This window comes from Dermacentor albipictus, chromosome 6 (assembly GCF_038994185.2).
Source record: "Dermacentor albipictus isolate Rhodes 1998 colony chromosome 6, USDA_Dalb.pri_finalv2, whole genome shotgun sequence".
Lineage (NCBI taxonomy): Eukaryota > Metazoa > Arthropoda > Arachnida > Ixodida > Ixodidae > Dermacentor > Dermacentor albipictus.
Genome location: NC_091826.1, coordinates 115,648,997 through 115,671,071, shown reverse-complemented (window position 1 = coordinate 115,671,071; position 22,075 = coordinate 115,648,997). Strand labels below are relative to the sequence as shown.

At 44.5% G+C, this 22,075-nt stretch overlaps 1 protein-coding gene and 1 long non-coding RNA gene across 3 annotated transcripts; one reads left to right on the top strand and one right to left on the bottom strand.

The window, feature by feature from the left end:
• The first annotated feature begins 898 nt into the window (after positions 1–898).
• On the top strand, positions 899–4,332 carry LOC135908300 (uncharacterized). The gene is made up of 2 exons (XR_010566274.1): positions 899–2,523; positions 3,689–4,332. It is a non-coding gene; the product is annotated as an uncharacterized lncRNA (long non-coding RNA).
• Positions 3,702–18,352, bottom strand: LOC135908299 (THAP domain-containing protein 1-like). 2 transcript variants are annotated; one of them, XM_065440052.1, is made up of 7 exons: positions 17,960–18,352; positions 16,188–16,344; positions 16,007–16,087; positions 15,900–15,929; positions 15,730–15,810; positions 15,591–15,650; positions 3,702–3,928 (listed from the first exon to the last, which is right to left on the bottom strand). In XM_065440052.1, exons 1-7 carry the CDS (start codon positions 18,119–18,121, stop codon positions 3,849–3,851), a joined length of 651 nt encoding a protein of 216 aa, XP_065296124.1. In that variant the 5' UTR covers positions 18,122–18,352; the 3' UTR covers positions 3,702–3,848. The 2 variants fall into 2 exon arrangements, with proteins under 2 accessions (XP_065296124.1, XP_065296125.1); XM_065440053.1 differs by lacking the exon at positions 15,591–15,650.
• Positions 18,353–22,075: the final 3,723 nt, after the last annotated feature.

The following is a 22,075-nucleotide window of genomic DNA, read 5'->3' as shown; positions in this document are numbered from 1 at the left end:
GTGGCACAGAAATACTCGGTCATCAGGCTGTTTTTCTGCTGTGGCCTTTGTAGAAGCATGATTGTTCAAAGTGCAACAATTAAACAGATTCTTTGAGTTGCTTGTGGCTTCGCCAGTACAATTCCGGTGCGCTGGTCCGCCTGTCCAGCAATTTCCTACTGAAGGGAAACCTGCAAATAAAAACACCGCTCCGCATGCAGAAAAATGCTCTATTGTGACGCTTCTCGAACGATTGTGATGTACCACAAGATCTGCCTACTCGCGTGATATTCTCAACAAGGAGATAAATTCGTTTACTTACATGTGAAGGTATATGCCAGACCACTTCGGGGCTTCGGTGGCACATAAGGCACGAGTGTGTCATAGCGTCCGATGTCGACGCGCGATCGCATGTCAAACGAAACTACTACGCATCCAAAAAACAGATTCGAAACCGAAATTCGCGTCATCCTTTATTGCATGAATGCGTACATCGTGATTTACATAAGTCACGGACTTAGCGATCGCTTTCTGTAAACTTAATATTAACGTAGCACCTTCATAAAGCCATCAGGTATGCGTTTTTAGGTGACAAAGCATAAGGTGACCTGTACTTGTTCTCAGCTCTTTCAATAGTAATTGCGCTGGCCACATTGACCAGTAGCAACAGGGCGGCGCCCTAGAGGTTCCCACTTTTCCGGCCCAGCTTTTCCTCTAGAGTTGTTCTACTAACTCTATGGGCGCCGCGGTCATCACACCTCCCCTATCTAGACACCCTAACTTGGTGTTCATTTAATTCAATGGATGGATGGATGGATGGCACAGGCCTTTCTTGTATACAGTATGCATGTTGTTCTTTCCGTATTAAACTGGAAACCATTCTCACTTGCCCATTTCGTCAGTCTATATACACTTAGGTGAACTTGACGCTCGCATAAGGATAAACTGGCAGATTTAAAGCTCACTTGCAGGTCATCTCCGGCCCCTTCTCATTTTCTTCAGGCACTATCATTTGCGACGTATCAGGTGGTCGAACACACTCATTTGTTCCATCCAGAGTCCGCCCTCAATTATTTGACAAGCTACACCGCACAAGTCATCCCGAAGTTCATGCCAACGAGCGCCTAATTACTTCCCACTTTATGTGGCCGAATGTGAACTCTGACATGTGCCGCTGGGCTCGTGAATGCCTCGCTCTCTTACAGTGGCTGCGGCTTTGCCACTGGTTGGATCTCGTGCTTCGGATGCTGCAGCGTTGTTACAACCCATCGAAGCCGACAGTTCAAATGTGATCTCTTAAGCGAACTCATGTAACTGCTTGGCGTGTGCCATATTCCTACTACCGTGCATCACCCATCAGCAAATGAAATGGCTGAACGCCTTCACCATCAACTTAAAGCTGCCTTGATGGCCCATCAGGCTCACTCTTCTTAGGCTGAAGGCCTTCTTCTCGTCCTGCTAGGCGTGCATTCCTCTTTCTCAGAAGACCTTGGCTGCACAGCTGCGGTGTGGTCTATGGCACAACACTGTGGTTGCCGGGTGAATTTTCGAACCAGCTACTGCTGCCACGCCCGACCCAAGCAGCTATGCTCACCAGCTCTGCTTCCAGATTACATGCTTGCGTCCTTGCCGTAGCAGAGTTTCATCCTCTAGTAATGTTTTTGTCAGCATAGACATGTCTAAAGCGAGCCACATTTTCATACAGCGTGAAAGCATGCAATCATTTTTTTATGCCTCCCTATGACGGCCCTTTCAAGATACTAAGCAGACAGAAAAAGCTGTTACCACCGACCTCAACGGACGTGAAGAAGCTGTGGCGATAGACAGGGTCAAGCCAGCACAACCTCACCATCATTGTTCATTTTCAACGACTTTACAACTGCTTAAATGACGACTCTACCCAATCCTACCTACCGTATTAACCCATCTTGCATCAAAGGCAGTTTCTACCACCTACCTACCATCTACCCATCTGGCATCAAAGGCAGTTTCTTGGCCACCACTGCTCTTTTCCTAAAATGAGGGGGAGCCTTCTACAGCAGTCATCATCTTTCTCGGCTGCCTTCTATATATGGCACACTCCGGCATGTGTCTCGTACCTCGTGCTGCGAGCCTAGAAGAAAAAGGGAATAAGAGAGCTGCTTCTGCTCCTGCTATTGGTTTAAACGGTTCTCGAGTCTTTCACTCGCCAACTTGCTCTTTGTGGACCTAACCTTGGTCCCTTAAATGCATTTATGTGTTGTCGCATTATACAAACTACTTTGGTCTTTTTCTGGTTATCAGTAATGTATAAGTAAACAAGTAAATCTTTAGCCATTTCTTTCCTTGTGGGTCACATTTCTCTGAACCACCAAAGTGAATCCGACCTCTGCCAAACGCAGATTCAGTGACGAGAACATTGGCTCCATGCAACACTACTCGTACCAGCCGTTTGGTGCTGGTCCCTGGAACTACATTGGGATGCGATTTGCCCTGCAAGCCCTCAAGATGTGCCTGCTCCATGTTGTTCACAGTGTGGAACTAATGTGAACAGAGAAAACAAAGGTCAGTGCACCATTGCACTGGTGTAGTGAGCAGAGTTTACCATAAAGCTGGTGCGACTGCTTGCACTTATCCCAGCAGCAAGCGCGTAGCCCTGTTAAATTAAGCTTGAACTTTGTATACAGACAAATCAACTGATAACTAATGCAATAATTTCAGAAAATGTTGAGTAGTCTGCAGCTATATCTGGGCTTAGCTTGCCGTCTCAAATTCTCACTACAACTCATATGTGGCCCTCATAATTGAAAGATTGTTATAACTAGCCATATTATTATTCAGAATCATAAGCAGTTAGCCTGTGTATTAAGCACTCAGAATAATGCTGCCCTGCCTCAATAGAGAGTGATATGATGCTCTGCTACTACAGGGCACTTCTTGGAAAAGAGGCAACTGACACCAGAGTAATCGGAAAAAAAGTCAGGGAAACAGGTCAGTTGGATCCAAAGGATAGAAACAAAGACCGTGGCAATTCACAAATACCCTATAAACTCATGTAAGGACCGCACCCCCAACTTGGCAGCCCAAGATTTGGGGGGAAAAATTTCTATTGGAGAAGCAATCATGTTCGATGTACTGATGCCGCACGCATGCAGTGGCGAATTTTTATGCACTGCGCACATACCGTGATGCTACTAGATGGCTAAAGCCACAGTGTGCACAAGCCATCAGCTGCGCCGGCAGCATTTTGACCAAGAGGTTCGGACCTGTGCAAGGGCCACATCTCGTCATAATTGTGGAAAAAAATTGCACGAGTCTGTATGGTATGGCAAGAAATAAAGGGGATCAGGCATGTGTCAGATGCAACAAAAGTTGGGAAACAACTCAGCCCATCATAATGGAATGCCAAGATACTTATCCAGCAAGATTAGTAAGGAATGTCAACATACTAGTGTATGCTTGAGTGCGAGGCTAGAGTGTACTTGACCACATGACCTCGAACATTGGGCATGCAGGAAGACTGCATACATCAAGCCGCCATCCTTTGTAGCTCACCCTCGCACTCACAGCATATGCTGATGGGATGTTGCCTCACTTTTCACTTTTTACAAGATATCACGGGCACTGCGACAACGGTGACAATAATTTGCCTGAAAAATTCACATTTCTACCAAAGCATCTGGGTGGAAGTGGCTATAATTTTATAGCTGCATGCTTTTTTTGGTCGCAGGTCCCATTGAAGATGGTCGTGAGGTTTTCTCTGCTGACAGCTGAAGACATCACCACTGGCATGAGGAAGAGAAAAAGCCTGTGAAACCAACACCCTTATGTGCTCCAGATGCACAGCAGGAGTGGTGACGCCACCTTGGGCTGTGTTTTGAAACATTGTTTCATTTTTTATTCTTTTTAGCCTTCGTCATCAGATGGATCGACACGCCGCTGTCATCGCACGGATCGGCCATTCGGCATGCTGCATCGTAAGAAAAGGACACAGTAAATGAGCACAAAAAACACAACACAAAAGAAATGGGCTGAGAACAAGCTTAGAAGTACACAGTGGCACTGCAAGTTCTTATAATGTCGTTTTCTCTTCCTGCATTTTCATTTTTCTGTGCGCTATTGTCATAGATAAGTTCCAACTCACCAATTTTCCATCTTTGGGCAGTTCATCGCTAGATCCTCAGGCTATTTTACATGTGCTGATCTTATGAAAGAATGGAAAATGAAATGTTATACAGGCCCTGATAACATGTAAAACCTGTGCTTCCTTCAACTAAAAATTGCGACTTCGGTGACACTAACTCGAGCTTCTTTCGTTTTCTGTGTGAAACATTCCGAGTGATACGTCGAAATAAAAATTAACATTTTAAAAGTGCTTTTATGATTTCTAGCTTCATGGGCTCTGCCACTAAGCACTACTGACACACTATATTGCAGAAGCCAGCCTGCATTTGTATGTATAATCATTTAAAGTTTTGGGAAAACTTGTAAAATAAAGAAAGTGTGCACATCTTTGATCCTTCTTTCTGTGCATAGTTGCAGTCATGCTTGGGTCCTGATCCCTGATCTACAGTAGAATCAGGCCTGTAGCCAGGGGTGGGGGTGGAGGACTTTCCAGCACCGACCTTGCCACCTCACTACACCAAGAAACATGTTAACAGGCTCACCACATGCAACACTGTGCAGACATGGAAGTGATCTTGCCATGTCCATGTCCTTTGCTTCCCATAACCTTCGTAACAATGTGTATGTTGGTAAGCAAGAGATAATTTACCCGCCATGGTTGCTCAGTGGCTATGGTGTTGGGCTGCTGAGCACGAGGTTGCAAGATCGAATCCCGGCCATGGCAGCCGCATTTCGATGGGGGCGAAATGCGAAAACACCCGTGTACTTTGATTTAGGTGCATGTTAAAGAAGCCCAGGTGGTAGAAATTTCCGGAGTCCTCCACTACGGTGTGCCTCATAATCAGTTTTGGCACGTAAAACCCCATAACTTTTTTTAAAAAGATAGCTTCTGCAAAAGCAATTCAGGAGACGCACTTGGAAGTTCTTGTCTAATCATTACTTTTCGCTCAGATGTGAATCTGCGGAATAAGAAAAGCCTCAGCTCGTGTGCGGCTTGCCAAATGGTGCCATGTGCTACCTACAAACCACAATAAAACCATCTTTTTTATTCATAGTTTTAACTTTGAATGTCAGATTTTTATATTTTTATCAAATACGAGACCAATCGGCCATATAAAAAGCCAAAAAAGGCCACAGAATCTAATTACGCCGCTTTTTACCAAAAATAATTACTGAAAATTCAATACTCTGCTATAATAGTTGTGACTTGTTAACCGACTTAATTAGCCATTTCAATCACTTTCACCGGAGTATTAAATTTACTGCTCACCACTCTCCTGTTTAAATCAACTTCTTCGACACGACGGTCTACACAGAAAATTAAAAACTGAGAACGACACTTTAACTGGAAGCCGATGGATAGCCAGCAATATTTAGACTACAACAGTGATCACCCACGACACTGCAAGCAAGGAATTATTGTTGGACAAGCGAAATGAATAAGAAGAATCTGCAGTGAAGACCACGATTATATCCACCACCTAAATGACCTTAAAGCAATGCTAGCAGAAAAAAAATTTTCCACAAGTTGCTCTCGATAGAGCTTATGATGTCGTGTCAAAATTGGGGAAACCGTCGGAATTAGCGAAGAAACAGTCTACACCAGAATCTGATAGACAGTCAGCCTTTATAACAAAATATTCTAATGCACTCCCAAATATAAACAACATCCTACGAAAATACCGCCCAATATTATCAAGCAACGAGCGTCTGAGAAAAGCATTGCCGGATGTGACAAGGGTTACCTATCGCCGCAACAGGAACCTCAAAGACATGTTAGTGTATGCAAAAGTCAGCCAACATCATTTTCCCGTAATAAAAGCATGTTGTCGTCCCAGGTGCAAAACCTGCAGGCACCTTCAAAGTGACATTAAAATTAAAAGCACCGCAAATAGTTATACACACAAAGTCAAATCTAGGTTTACTTGTTCCTTCCGTAAGAACAATATATCGGGGAAACGGGACAATCAATGAATGTCAGATTAAACGGTCATCACACAGACACAGCTAAAAAGCTTTCTAAAGCCGTCGCTAAGCATTTCAGCCAACCATGTCATAACTTTGATGAACTCTACATCTTACAGTGAAATTTCCATTCTGAACGATAAAGAAAATGTAGAGAATCATACCTTATCCATAAGTTCAAGACATTGCAACCAATAAGCATAAACATTTCGAAGAAGGCTTTAGAATCTATTGGCTAGGCTAAATTTCAAGCTATAGGCAACAACACTTAGTTTGGTTGCCTAGTGTTTTTTTCCTTTACATGTTTTTTTCTTTTATTTGTTTATTTATTCCATTTCAGTATTTTCTTTTAATTTTCTTTTATCAAGAGCATTGGTTTCTGCCACTCCTCCTATTATCTCTTTCAGAGACATGATAGCCCATGACCACCAGCGAAACAGGTAATAGAGGGGTGCTGTGCATGCTGTTCACACGCCGGCTGACACACGGCCGCTGACATGTGATTGACAGGCGACCGTGTCACAGTCCTTGTACACAGCACTCCTTTATTCTCAATTCTACACCCTCGCCGCTAACACACCCTCACTCGTTGCCACACCCACCCGCCTTTCGCCCTCTCCCCTTTAGAAGAACACCACCTATATAAACTGGTGAGAAAAGCATATACCGCCTTGAAGAAGACAAGTCCACTTGTCGAAACGTTGGCTCCTGCTTTCACCTAGTACTTGTTTTGCTCATCACTTAAAGCGGTCAAGTGGGATTGAGGAAATGTTGCGTGAATTTGTTGCAGCTCCTCGCATACAATACTGCACACGAGCTCCCTTAGTGCTGTCAAATCAGGCGTGGCCATGGACGAGAAGAGAGAGATGTGAAGTTGCTTGGGCACTCGTACTGCGACGACTGCTACCGTAACATACACTCCATCATTGTTGTGGCATCGAATAATTCAGCTACAGTACCTGGTTGGTTGCACACTAGACCTGCAAACAACTTCTCTTTCATGCCCCGCATCAACAAGCATACTTTCTTCTGTCATTCCAGGATCAGTGTGCCGAAACAGTCGTGACATGTCCTCAACAAACATGGCGACACTCTCATTTGGTCTTTGATTCCTGGAATTGAGAGTATGTTCTGCTTGCTCCTTCCGGTCTGCACTTCCATAGGTATTGCGCAGCTGGCTACAGAATTCTTGCCAGGTTGCCAAAATCGCTTCGTAGTTTTCCAACCAGATGCACACCGAATCCTCGTGGGCGTAGTAGATATACTGGAGCTTCCAGTGGTCATCCTATTCATTGACACTGGCAACGCGACTGTAGTGGTCCAGCCAGGCCTTCAACATCCTCGAATGCGTCACCCTGAAGTGACCTTGGGGTTCGCGGTGTGTTGAAAATCCACGGAGCAGGCAGAGTGGTGGTCTTTCCAGTCTGACTACTCGAACTGGTTGTCATGGTTGTACACTTTACTGAGAGAGGGCCTAGTTCTGGTGGTAGTCCTAGTTGTCACTGGCTTCGCCAAAGGTCAGCTTCGAAAGTGTCGCGATCGAAGTTGGGAGCTTCCTATTGTTTGCAGTGCATGAAACAGTTTACCCCGCACCTCTACTAGTCACATTACTATATATATACGATAAAAACTATTAGGTTTAATCTAACAGAAGCAGGCAGTTCCCATCTGACACTTTCACCGAGAATGCGTCTTCATCGTCGTTGGCCTCAGCTTCTGCAGAAGTGAAAAACTCACCACACAGCTAACTGTTATGCTCGTGGCAATATGTTCTATATGTTATGATTATAAGAGAGTTTTAGAATAGGGGCCCCAATAGTTTGGGGCCCCAAAGAGCTTTGCGGGTGTTCACGTTGGGGCACGCAGAAGTGAAGAGTTTTAGAATAAGGTTTTACGTTTGCGGATAGCATCTTGCGCTGACAGTGCCACTACGGTGTCAAAGAAAAGCTATTAGAAATAATTTTTAAAAATATACCATTTTATGATAGGAATAGTAATTCTGACTTGCATGTATTCACGTTTAATTACAATTTAGAGGTTATTCTGTAAGTAGCAAACAATTAGTTGCGCTTAGTTTTGAGCAAACCAACTTTAAGTGCCTTCACGTGCCAAGCACGTGTCTTTACGTGCCAAGCTTAGCCATGTTAGGCCTACGAACCATAAAATCCACAATCGAATTCGGAATCAGCGGCGTCTAATGAATCAATCTTCATAACACATGCTAGTTGAGAGAAAGCGATAACCGCAGTCAATTTTCCTAGCTTGCGAACTACACGCATTACCACAAATCGAACCCAGTTTAGTGCTAGGTTAGAGCCGTCACTTCGATGGGTGCCACTATGTTTGCCGACGCAAAGCTTTTGGGGCCGCTATTTGGACTCCCGCTAAATCGGTGAAATAGTGTTCCCAACGCAAAACACAAACGCAGTTCGCGTCTCGCGCATGCGCAGTGGCTTCGACGCTATTTCTTTGGGGCCCCAAAAGGTTTGGGGCCCCTATCTAGAACTCTCTATTATTAAGAACCTTGGCACACGCACACACTGTAATCTCGGTTAAGTTCCCAAAGAATGCTAATCGCAATGAAATACTGGCGAACACCAGAGTGTCCCGAGTAATTTACTACTATAACATTTCTTTCTTCGAACCAGTTTTGGTGTACCCAGGAGGTGGATTCACAGGACGCCATTGCTCACAGGCTCACAATGTTGCCGTGATGTCCGTGGCTGCCAGATGTGAGCGCAGCTTCCAGATGTGAGCACACCTTAAAAAAATCACACGCGGCACTCACCTATTTTTTATGCCATTAGTATTCTTTGGGAGCTTCACCCAATTTGCAGTATGCATATAACCTCTTTCATATAGGCTAACCAGTGACCCAAGTTGTCTACTGCAGAATATCCTGTGCCATTACCTATGTGCCACTGTATGTGTGTACAAATAGGCAACTTACTGTAAAAACACGCATATAATATGAGGTTCTTTTCCTATTATTAGCGTCACAAATTTTCACCTCGTACCATATGCGGATCCAAATGAAAATTTCAGTCAGAAATTTGGGCTAGAAGTTTTGGTTTCGTTATTGCTGCATGGCTACGACTTGTATTTGTTATATCGTTTCTTTATTGTTGAGTGTGCACCTTGGCAGCGCACGTGCAAATCACGCTTCGCGAAGTGCATCTTTTTTTATTCCACATTGAAGGTCCAAGATGTCTGGACCACAAAAACAATACTCGGCTGCTTTCAAGAAAAAGGTTATTTTAGCTACACAGGACATCGGCAACAGTGCGGCCGGGAGGCAGTTTGGCGTCAAGGAGGGGTGCATTCGTGGACGTCGTCAACAAAAAGAAGCCCTTCTCGCATGCAGCGGAACGCGAAGAAGCTTTCACGGCCTGAAGAGTGGGACATTCCCAGAAATCGAACTCACCCTGACGGAGTTCGTACGCCAACAGCAACCTGCGCATCTAGGTGCGAGGGTGGAGCTTATACAAACAAAAGCTAAGGAGTTTGCAAGAGAAAAAGGCTACCGAGCGCTGCCTTCAAAGCGAGCAAGCACTGGATTTATCGCTCCGTGTGCCGTGCTGGTTTTTCCTTACACCGCTGAACTTCGATTTCGCAAAAGCTGCCTGAATCGTTCGAAGAGCTGCTTGTGGCTTCCCAGCACCACATTATTTCGCTTAGCAAGTCCAAGAACTTCCAGCTAGGGCAAATTAGCAATGCAGACCAAATGACGGTTTATCTGGACATGCCATCGGCCCTCATCATGCACGAAAAGGGCTCTAAGCAAGTTTATGTCTGGTCCACTGGCAACGAGAAAATGTGAGTTACCGTCATGTTGTCATGCACGGCAGACAGAGGCAAGCTTCGCCCTATGTCATCTTTGAGCACAAGAAAGTGCCTAAAGGTGAGGAGCTGCCAAAAAAATGTGGTCGTGAGATGCCATGAGAAAGGCTGGATGAACGAGAATCTTGTCGTACTCGACTGGATAAAATCCGTCTGGTGTAGGCGGCCCGGAGCACTGTTGTCGTTCCCGTCCATACTCGCGCTGGACACATTTCACTGCCATTTGGCCGACTCAGTGAAGAGGCTGCTGCATGAATCTGGCCCTGAACTCGTCGTTATCCCGGGTGGGATGACATCTCAGCTGCAGCCTTTAGATGTTTGCATGAACAAGTCCTGCAGGTGAGCAGATGTTTGCATGAACCTGCAGGTGAGCCTGCAGGTACACCAACCATGCAGCTGAAGCGGGCTTCGCCAGCCGCGCTATGCAAGCGGATTGTGGACGCGTGGGCCAGCATACCAGAGGACCTTGTGCGTCGCGCATTCAAGAAGTGCGGCATCTCGAATGCACTCGATGGCACAGAGGGTGAGTACCTCTGGGAGGATATGTCCGACAACGAACTATCCAAAGGGAGCACAGCTGAGGAAGACAGTGATTGAAGTGCGGAGTGCAATTTAAATAAATTTTTTCGTTGAGTTTTCCTCACTCGTATTATATGCGGATTAAACTTCTTTTTCTGTTTCGCGTCCCAGAAATTTCAATTCATACTATATATGGGTTCGTATTATATGCGGGTTTTTATGGTAATTGCGGCTGGCTTCCATCTGGCCTATTAGACAACTTGAGTCATAGCATATGTTCTCAAACAGGCAACATTGCCACTGCTAATGTGATGCTGGTATGTGCACATTCGTGGCCAATACCCTAGAATGGATGTGCCAAGCTGACAAAAGGGGTACCAGTATTTCTTCAAACTTAATTATGTTCATGAGAAGGCCAGCACATTAATTGCTAAGTGTCAAAACAAAGTCAGTTTGGAGAAAATGAAGGCTGGACACGGCCAAGTTATTTGAATTCGAGTTTGGCTCCTATTTCTTATTCCTGTAGCTTTGGGTCTGAGGGTAAGTCGAGAAATGACGATAAACGACTATTTTGCTGGCTAGAAAAGCAAAACCGTACACATCAGTGCATACTGGCATGTAAAACACCAGATGAACATTGCGGTTACAGCAAACAAGCAAGCTGACTGACCTTCAACTGCCACTGCGAGCAACATACACGTCCAACAATCTGCATTTTTATTTCTGCTGTGCTGCCCTCTGCCTCACTCTGCATGAAAATGTTTTGGAAGGGTGCAGGGCTTTCGTCAGCTGATTTGTGAACTTGCACCCATGTTGTGTGCTCATCAGTTGTGCGTTTCATCGATTGCAAATAATTATTAATGGCTTCTCCAGGAGAGCATGTCATTCCTGGAAGTCATGTAGCCATAGGCCGAATGCTGACAAGTTACTTGGCTGGATTACAGATTACTTGTGCCTTAGGACTCAGTTTGTTAACTACAATCGCCAGCAGTCATCACTGGTTCACATTTCTTCGTGTGTCCCACAGGGTTCTGTATTGGGACCCCTCTTATTAGTTATCTATATCAATCATGTCGTTCAAATTGTTACTAACACTCCACTTAAGCTTTGTCTATACGTGGATGACTGCTTTTTGTATTCTAATGTCTGTAGTGTCACTGATCAGGTTTGACTAAATTATGCGTTTTCTTCTTATGACTAGCAGAACTTGGCAAATTGAGAGTAACTTTAAGAAACTGGTGATAATGAAATTCACTAATAAGCAACGACCCTTGCAATTCAAGTATGGCAATGCAAAGTACATACTAGAAAGAGTCCAGGAATTAAGGCACCTTGATGTTGACCTTATTTGTGCAAATTCGTTTAACAAAATAGGTTACTTAGGCACTTTAAATGGCACGACTAAAGAATACAAGCTAACAGCCTATGAATCGCTGGTCAGTCCTGTTCTTGAATATGTGTCAATTGTGTGGTCACCTCATCTTGTACATGACAAAGATAAGCTATAGATAAACTATAAACTAGATAAAGGTGAGTATAACAATAAATAAAAAGAAGACAGTTCTGTTTTACTTAAGTCACATGAGATCTGCATTAAAACGCGATTATTTCAGTGGTTTGCCATATTGTCATTCCCAGTAATAAAATGTATACATGCAGCTTCGGCAGTGGTCAAAACGTGCTAGGAGCTCATTTATAGCTTTATCATTCAGTCGATAGATTATTTTTCAGTGTTTTCTTCTCTTTTTTTCTGCGCACAGTAGAGATGGCACCGATACACACGCGCTCACTAATCATCGCGTCTCGTTCATTCTCACCAGATCAATAATTATGGGTCCTGAAGCTCTATAGGCGCCACACACGCACACGCACTGTGGTCCATTTCTCTACGCAAAGATGAGCCGATATCATCACTGTTTTTCGCCACATGCTTTACCACAGCATAACAAATGTGGCACATCTCCATGGAAAAGCAGACACTCTTCATTGCACAATCCATCAAAGACCACCATGTGGTTCAAGTTCGCAAGTAAATAGGCCAGCAGCGCCAGATTTTCATCACGCATTTTACGACAAGCTGGTGTTCTCCGACACACAATACTGCTAATCCAGCTGGCGAAAGAATCGTGGAGGTTCACATAAAAACAGAAAAGAGAAACGCATGTCCACGTGGCGCCCACCTACACCAAGCACTGCGCAACTGCACTACACAGCAAGCCGCTGGCAGCTGTGTTTTGCCAACCAGGGTCACTGCACATGTGCCGGTGACGCCACACTGTGATATCACTGGGGCGGTGTGACCTACGCCAGGAGAGGTCTATTTCACAATCTGAGGCCCCTCGCATCATCAAGAGACTGGCGTCTCTCGGTGGTGTATGCTTCCTTTGTGTAATTGTCTTATACGAAGCTATCATTAATACTGCTTCGCCTTTCCGGCAAAACTGTAGCCTCTTTTATTTCTCTAATTTTCTTTGTTTTACTGCGAGTACGAGTATAAGCGCTACTGCACATGACTGCTATTGCTTCTAATTTCGAGTGAATCCGGCTTGGCCCCATTTCAGTTAGTAAGAGAATTGGACATATTTATAACATCCGCATGCAAGTGCCGATGTTTCCATCCCTGATAACTGTTGTGAATCAGTAGGTTTCTGTTTTTTCATGAGCCGTTAGCATTGCCTACTGGAAACACAAGCAATACTGAGACACATATCATTCACGTGTTTCCCATGCTGTTGAGAAGACTCTTCCAAAGGGGTCACTAGAATCTGCAGGGTTCTTTTTTTTTTTCAGGGTCAACAAAGCACGCAAGGCAATTTGAAGCTGGGTTACCATACAGCAAACTATTAATTCGCTAGGCATAGGCTATCCATACCATTAAAAATACAGTTAGTAGGCTAGTTCCTTCTCTTTGAAAAATATAATAAACTTTGTCCTGTTTATATTTACATATATTGTGTCTGTGCATGGTGCCCACAGTGAAAATGGAAAAAGGTTGAAGTGAAAAAAATTCATATGAGGTAGCCACTGCTGGTGCTTTAATGTGCTTATCCTCCTATTGTCAGGATTTGCAGAAATAAAGCAAAAATGTGAATTAAAAGCCATGCATGTTCGTGCCACCAATCAGCCAGTAAGCTTCTAGTCACAATAAAATTTTAGCTGAGAAGGCTGAGGCAACTAAAAAAAACCTCGAATGGTGTGGGCAACACAACTCTGGTAATGCCATTTGAGGAGGAAAGGGGGGAGGAGGGGGCCCGTAGCCGGTGCCTATACATGTAGCACTCACCGACTACTACGTGAGGAGGTCTGAATGCGGCCTCCTCACACAGTGCATTTTGTTAACACTGGCTGATAAAGGCACGCCGAGCTTTGTCTGCCAATGCGGCTGCTTTGGAGTTTGTTGTCGCGGTTTTCTGCATTTGCGCCTCACTTTTTGTATTCTTTTTACACATTCTTTCGACACATTCCATATTCAAGAAGTCTTCGAGTGCAGCCTTTTGTGTCAAATCTACAAAAGGGGTGCACTTGCGTACATAGATATCCACTGCCACAGGTCGTTGTTAGCATCAAATAGTGGGAAGAAGGTGCATCGCAAATATGAAATAATGTCAAAACGTAGCCAACCATAAATATCTGTGCATATGAGACTCATTGTTCCAGCCTGAGACGAGTCAATATGAGTAGCCGAGCCACTTAAACAACGGCAACTATGATCCAGATACATATATTACAGGCTGTTTATTCTCGTGTTTCTTGAATTTCATCATACTTGCAGTTTGCGCATGCCATAAAGCATTATTAGAGAAAACTGTGCTCGCATAATTGCTCATAGATAGGCCATGTTGTTCTCTAGCGAAAAATGCAGATGCAATCGCTGACACACCATTGGTGTAACTGGGCAAGGCAGTTGTTTATGTTGCTGTACCAAATGCACTGTCTCTTGTTTCGTTTTTGACGCAGAGGTAAACAGTGCATCTATAGAACTAAGAAATGTGTCAGCATGACAGCACGTACAGACACACCCATCTACGTAGCGAATGCGACCCGCAGCTATGCAAAAACAGTGACATACAGATATTGGCACTGCTCTGTGTCGCCGCTTACATTGTACGTCCCTTGCCAAGTGAAGACTAGTTGATATCAAATTGTTGTAGGGCCGCAATTGAACTAATAGGGCAGTTTCCTTCGTCTTAACCACTTACTTTTCAGTTCAGGTCTGCCGGTAGCGAACTCAATGGCGCCAGGCCTAACCTCTGCCGAACAGGATCAACATTGGCTCAAACCTCATGTGCAAAGCTTGAGTGGGTTGAAGCATTTGCATTTCAACTTCGTAAGGATGCTTTGACTCAGTTTGAGTGAGATTAATTATATATACAAGCGAACATGCTGTGGCTGTCGCATTGTCGGTTCAACGGCCAATCACGCAAGGTTCAGTCAAAAGGTCAGCACGCTGATATTATTGGTGCCTCCGACATGAAAGCCTGTCGCAGTACAACAACTTGCGCTCGTCGGTTGCATCACTGTCAGCCTGATGTGATAAATAAAGCCCCTTAATGATTTGAATGTAGTGACACTCTCCTCCCCGCAGCGCTTTCCTTCTCGATTCTGCTAGCGCGCCAGCTGCTCACAGCACGCTTTTTCTCCTTGGCTCCCCCAGATGGGCCGCAGCATCAAATAGAGGCACGTAATTTTAGGCCAGTTGCATGCCCTAATGGTGTAGAAAATTTTTTAAAATGGTGGGAACAGCATCGAGAATGCTGAAGGTAATGTTTATGAGGAGATTGTTTTGTTTTCTTTAAGCCATGTGAATGGGACAAACTGATGCAAAAGGAGCTTTGAGGTGACCGGACAGCATTGCAGTACTTAACGCCCCTTTCTGCCAGATTGTGACAGAATGTCGTGCGACATCGAAGTGGGCCCCCCCTTTTTTTTAACAGTCATCGGGAAAACTGGGCAACACCCTATTCTCACTTCATGGCAATTGTTTAAAAACTTGAGAAAGAATTAGATTCGTTTTGAATAACTTTGAACATTCACTATTTGATTGGTTTACAGGGTCAAATACAAGAATATTCGATTCAATATTTGCACACCCTTACAAGAAAGGTCTGGTGACAGTGGAGACTGCTTTGAAGATCACTGTGCCATTGGCTACCACAACATAATGAATAAAAGGTACCATTTACCATTGGTCAAAACCGGCTCATGGAAAGCAACATGAAGGTCATTGCAGTCTTGAGATGATGCTAATGGAGGAATGAAATTATTGCATGAGCAAACGGCCGCTCACTGACTTCGTTAAGACCTAAAGAAACAATAGCTTACAGCAAGGTTCACTTGGAGAAGCGGCGGGCCCTATCGCTGACGCATTGCTGCTTTCGGGCAACCATGCAGTGGCCGCAGGTGCTGTGTAAAAGAGCGCAATGCCATTAGATGGAATTGAATGAATAAAAGGTACCATCTACCGTTGATCAAAACTGGTTTGTGGCACATACCAGATAAGTCACAGCAGTCCTGAGATGGTGCTGATGGAGGAATGAAGTTATTTCATGAGTGAACGGCCCCACACTAAATTCGTGTATGAAAAGAGACACTGACTTACAGCAGGGTTCACTTGAAGAAGTGGCAGGCATTATTGCAGACGTATCGTAGTTTGCAGGCAAACATGTGACAGTGACAGGCTCTGCATAAAGGATCATAGTGTCGTTGACTGCGTTGTTAAGCCACCGAGAACATTATTGCTGAAATTATTTGAGGCAGGACAAGCAGCAGGATTCACTTACCACTGTCAGTTCGAGGTTCATGTCGCTGTCGAGGGGGCTTCCTGTGCTTCACGACAGGTTGGCGGCAGAAAATTGTTGGAACTGCGTTGGGCTTCAGCTTTTTCTTCCCAAGTTCTCGTAATATTAGCGGCTCAAATTGGTCTTCAGTGAAATGTATCTAGAACATTTATCAGAGTTAATCAATCAGGCAGGATGAATAAAACGTGTTTTATACAACTACAAATGGCTAATACATTGCAATGCTAAACATTATTGCCTACAGAATGTTCCCTGCATTACATCATAACCGTAATCATTATTGAGTGCTCAACCTTCGTAATCAAAGTGCATTGATGCAATCGGCTTGTATTACATCAATGGGAAAAGTTTTCCCACGGAACAAAATCACAGAAAGGTGGCTCTAAGAAGTCGGTATGAAGTGCAAGCGTGCATTACCATATAAATACCCCCTGCTCATTGCCTTTATCCATGAGAAAACCAAATGATAATCATCGTCCACTCATGCATATGTGGCAGCCCAATTCAAAGCAAATTCAAGAACTGAAAAATGGCAATGTGGACTAGCTAGCGCTCATCACCCACAATACAGCGGGCATACTTGCCATTAATTTTTTCCGGGCTTCCATTCATTGTATCTAACGGTCTATTCGATTCAGCCAAGTTTCTCTGCACCTTCTGCACCTATTCAGGGTGCACTGCACCTAGACCCTCGATTCCCCGAGGTGCAGCAGTGCACCCTGCACCCCCGTGCTCGATTCAAAGGGGTGTAAGGCAAGGTGCCGCCACGGTGCACTGCACCCTTGAACCTTGCAGCGAATGAGTGCAGCCCGGCACCACCTGCATTTTTTCGTTTGAGGTGCCGTGCACCTTTTTTCTGAATAAGAAAACCTTATTGAGTGACGCAAACCTTAAGTGAGTGACGCACACATCGAAGTAATGGAAAGAATGGCTCCTCTATGCGCCACTATTTCTATTTTCAGTGAAACAGGCAATGGATCCTAACAATCCCGAAAAGTGCGATCGAGAGGCTGTACCTTCGCACACAATTGCTCACAACGGAAAGCAGAATCTATATAGTGCTGCATTTCCGAACCGACCTTGCGCGCGAAACTGGCGTGGCGCGTGCTTTATTAATTTAAGTAGTTGTGTTTTACTGTAAGGAGCAGCGTAAAATATTTCTGAAGGCCTTGCAGTAGGTTCTTATCCTTGCACGTGTTTTCTCGTACCGTGCGAGAATCGGTAGTACTTGACTGATGTACACCCTTACAATTTTTGAACATCACGCGAGTGTCGACCGCACAACATGTCAGCGGCCTTGTAGCGGCGAGGGACGGCGCGATTGGCAACTTCCTGTGCCGTCGTGAAGGCGAATTCTAGTTCGAATGTATTCGGCGGCGCTGTTCGCTTAGGGGTGCATTTCGCACGTTCGCGCGAAATTGCAAGGGTGTACACCCTGTTTCGGCTTCACGCTATTGGCTAGCCGCTCATGGCACTTCCGGGAGACGAGCGACAAATTCTAGATTTCTAGAACAGAGCGATCGTGCGACAAGAACGAGCGGGTAACGCTGTGAACGAGCGACTTCTTCGAAGGCCCGATGGCCCGTTTCGTCGTTCGTCGCTGACGCGCACAAAATCGCTCTCGTGGAGTTTGGGACGTGCGAGGTGATAGAGTCCCAGCAGAACATTCAGCAAAATTGGCGCAGCAAAAGAGCTGATGCAGAAATACAGCATTCGGGGATGCTTTAATACGAGCAATAAGTAAGACGTCTTACCTCGCAAAGAACACTGTTCCTTGTCGGAACAAAGTCTTTTCGGCCAATGTTGAGCAGCCACTGCTTCCTGCGCAAACCATCACGCTTTCCTGTGGGTATCATAAAAACTGCACAACCATCTTCAGGCTTGTTGCTGCAGTTATATGCGCAACAGCACGGCATAGCGATAGCGCAGGAACTACAGCCACAGCGTCCACAACGCCGACCCAGCCAAGCTAAGGAGAAAAATGGCGCTCACTAAAAAGAAAAACACAAGCGAAACAAGCCTCTAGTACTCTCCAACCATAGCCTCCTATATTAGGAGATTATGTCCAGACCAGGTTTGACCATAGGGTTTCGTATTCGTATAACTAGAGGGAAATCTGGCGCTGCGACCGTTCAACCATTATGGGATGGGAATGATGGAAAATACCGGCTACGGATAGGCATTCTGTTGACTGGCGAACTAGTCTACAAATATTTTTAGCAGTTTCGGTTTCGCTCCAAGCGCAATTGCTATAATCTGCAGTGGGACAGTGCAACGCAAAGCTCTCTGCCTTTGTTCTGTTGCTCGAAGTGGCGATAGCGCGCTGAGCCAGCGGCTGGGACGATGTTTGTGTCGCGGGGTGGTGTCGAAGCCCTGACGAGAAAGCGACGGCATCGTAAACGTTGGAAGAACATGTTTTGACCGTTCGGATCTTGGTTTGTTATGTGTGTCAGGTTGGCACTGTAGCGTTATGTGCTTTATGAAACTTCACAATAGGAAAAAGAACGTACTACTGATACAAGACATAGATAGTTGCACTTCTAGTGACTTTGCAATCAAATTTTATTGAGGGCTTCATTGTGCATTGCTCGCTTACGTGCTCATTGAAATGCGTGTTTTAGGACTTTGCGAACACAAACTTGCTTGTGGCAGGAAAGGTTGCTGCTTCCTGGCTGTAGTCTGATGTCGCAAAATGGGTAAGTGCAAAGCCACGCCGTAACGCTTCTGAAGCGGTACGTCAACATAAAATAAAATGAAGCATAATCGTAGGAGGCCTCAAGCATCCCTGCTAACAGTGCAGCGCGGATGTATATGTGTACTTAAAATACTTGGAGACGTTCGATCAGAATCGAAAGAGCGAGACAGTTCACAATTAAGTGCCTGTCGTTTGGAAAGTGCTGGATTACAATTAGATCTGCATATTGCATTATTTTTCAGTTGTTAAATACAAAAGGCTCATGTACAGGCGCCGACAAAAGTGGTATACTCCACGCAGCGGGAGCCGGAGCAGCGGCACACTAGAGTTACTGTATATGCCACCAAAGGTAACACATATACCTTTGGTAGCATATACAGTAACTCTGCGGCACACTGCATCGCGACGCCATCTACATTGACACGAGTCAAGCGACATGCCTGCAGATAATAAAGGGCACTCATTGGCTGTCTCAATCCCAGATGCTGCCTGTAGATGGCGTTGCTATGCAGTTTGCCGTAGTGTTCCTGTATATGCTCCCTGCGGGAGCATATACAGGAACACTAGTTTGCCGTTGCTCCGGCTCCTACTGCGCGGAGTATACCACTTTTGTCGGCGCCTGTGCAGCTTGCATAAAATCAGTAACTAGGCTAGCTCTGCACTGAAAGAGGTAGCTAAAGAAGGCAACTTCACACAACCGGCCTACTCCACACTTTTCAAACATGACAAACCAATAAAATAAATTTTTCTTTCTCTTCAAACAGCAGATGACACACCTGAGGACAGTGTATTCGCGAAAAGTTTTTGAAATATACCCGAAGTTTGGCTTAACATTCAGCCAATCAACAGTCTACGAGCAAGGGACACCTCCACGTGGGAACTGTCTTCGTCATAGCCCTCACAAATATGTTTGATGGTTGAAATGTTGGCTACAAGCTGAGGCTTCCCTTGCTCACCTCTGTTGCTCATATGAAGTGTTCGTCTCCTTGCAACCTCTTTGACTTGTTCGAAGACCCAAACCGAGATGTTTTTTCAAAATTAAACCGTAAATTGCACTCTCCAAGGATCCGTGAGCATTAATTGGGTATACTTAGATGTTTATTTAGTGTCCTTGTTTAGACACAAAATTTGCAGAGGTCCTTGGAAGCACTGCGATCTCCATAACGTTCCTCGCTTCCCTATGAGTACCCCACTTGTGTCAAAGCCTTTACTGCTGCACCTGAACCCTAACTGTGCAGTAGAAATATCAAGAACACGCAATATGTAATCTAAAATTTAGCATAACGTTGTTGTTTATTTCTCTACACTTTGTGCCTATCACAAATATGTTATGAAAACAATGCGACATTGCAGCTCGAGCTTGCCTTACTGATAGTACATCTTTGCCGAGCACTTCTTATGTTTCTTTTTTTAAATCTAGCTGAAATCGTCAAAGGCGAACAATATACGTCTAGTAAGAAATGCGTCAAACAGCACTGTACACAATACAAGTACGAGTGCAGCCAAGCACAAATATCGTTGTCTGAAGCTTCCTCCTCCTTAGTTTAGCGGCACGTCAAACACGATGAGAAAACTTTGCTCGATGTTAGCTTTAAATTCCGTTAAATAGATTATTATCTGTGTGTTGTAAACTCGGTGACAGAGCATTAGCTCCACCTGTCCTGTACCAAAAATGTGCCCATGTATTGCTTTATTCACGACTGACAATAAACAATGTAAGCTTACTTGTCTGACGTGCTTTTTTGCCAGTTGAGGCCTGTCGGTCACCTGGTGATATAATAAAGGTATCTGTAGTCATTTTGTAGTACCCTACACACGAACACCTCCCGGAAAGCAGTAGCAAAACGCCCCAAAACAGCGAGCGAGCAGCGTAACGAGCCCCACCAGTTGCTATTGTGGCAGCCACATTTCTCATTACGTAATGATGATGTTAATTTTGATTTTGCCAGCACCATCTTTCGGTCGCATACTTTAATTCACCATGCCACCGCTACTCTTATTTCCATTGCACTGTGAAAAGTACAGTTTCCCTTCTCTAATATCATAGGCGTTCTGTGGTAATTTTCGCGAACGGGGTGCTCATTTCCTTCGAGCAGCGTCACACAGGTTTGTTTTAATTAGATAACAATAATATCTCAGCCAGCTTATACGTCCGATGTTTGATAGCTGCCACCAAACGAATCTGTTTAGACGGAACTTCATCAGCTGCTGCATTTTACAGGCATTATGGATGCACGGCTGCTATCATTAGCAATTTGCTGCATCTGGCCATGTAATGACATGTTGCATAAAAAAAAACAAAAACGTGCTAGGTAGCGCAAAAATTCATCACTAGAACAAAGTACAGTCTGCTTGGAGGCCACCCACAAATGCGGATTCACTTTGCAGCCTCTGGGCTTGTGCACCGGCGAGTAACAAAGCATGGCTTCGCATTCTCAACTTTGAATTTCTTTGCGTGCGAGGGGGATAAAAGATTCCTGTAATCGTTTCGTAAAAGTGGAAAGTAATAATTATTATGAGGTTACTGTTCTTCAATGGCAATTCAAATGAGGTTCTTGTTATTTTGTCACGTTGCTAAAATTCCTAACACAGAGTACAGCATAAATAATAAATAGTTTTGACTATTTCTGCATAAATCATACACTGTGATAAATTCACTGCACACTAGTGGCAGACATACTTCCTTTGATAAAGTTAGATTAATTGCATTTTACTGGCGTTTTACTGGCTTAATGGCTACATACACGGCTTCCGTCGTCAGTGATCTGCTGCGTCTGGCCACGTAATGACGGGTAGCTTCAAAAAAATTTGCTAGCTAGTGTGAAAACTCGTTGCTGGAACCAAGCACAGTCTGTTTGGAAACTATCCAAGAAAACGGATTAACCTTGCAGCCTCTGGCTGTCTCCACCGGTGAGTAAAAAAAAACACTGCTTCGAATTTTCAACTTTGAATTTCTTTGGTTGCGAGGAGGATAAAACAGATTCCTGTAGTCATTTTTTTTTTTCAAAGTGGAAAACTATAATAAGGTTATTGCTCTTCAGGTTCTGCACACTGACTACGGCTGGTTACAGCCGCATTAAGTAAAATAAACTGAATAAGGAAGTGTGAAAGGTTTTATTTTAAATGAATCAACAAATAGTGACGCGAAAGAATGTGTGTAAGACTCCACCAAAAA

What these genes read in the sequence shown, in the direction of transcription:
- LOC135908299 (XM_065440052.1), bottom strand. Translation starts at nt 18,121, where the DNA reads ATGCCGTGCTGTTGCGCATATAACTGCAGCAACAAGCCTGAAGATGGT. An exon ending in TTCTTCAAGTGAACCCTGCT is followed by an intron (nt 15,930 to 16,006) that starts GTAAGTCAGTGT and finishes TTCCTCCATCAG; the next exon opens with CACCATCTCAGGACTGCTGT. An exon ending in GGACTGCTGTGACTTATCTG is followed by an intron (nt 15,811 to 15,899) that starts GTATGTGCCACA and finishes TCTTTTACACAG; the next exon opens with CACCTGCGGCCACTGCATGG.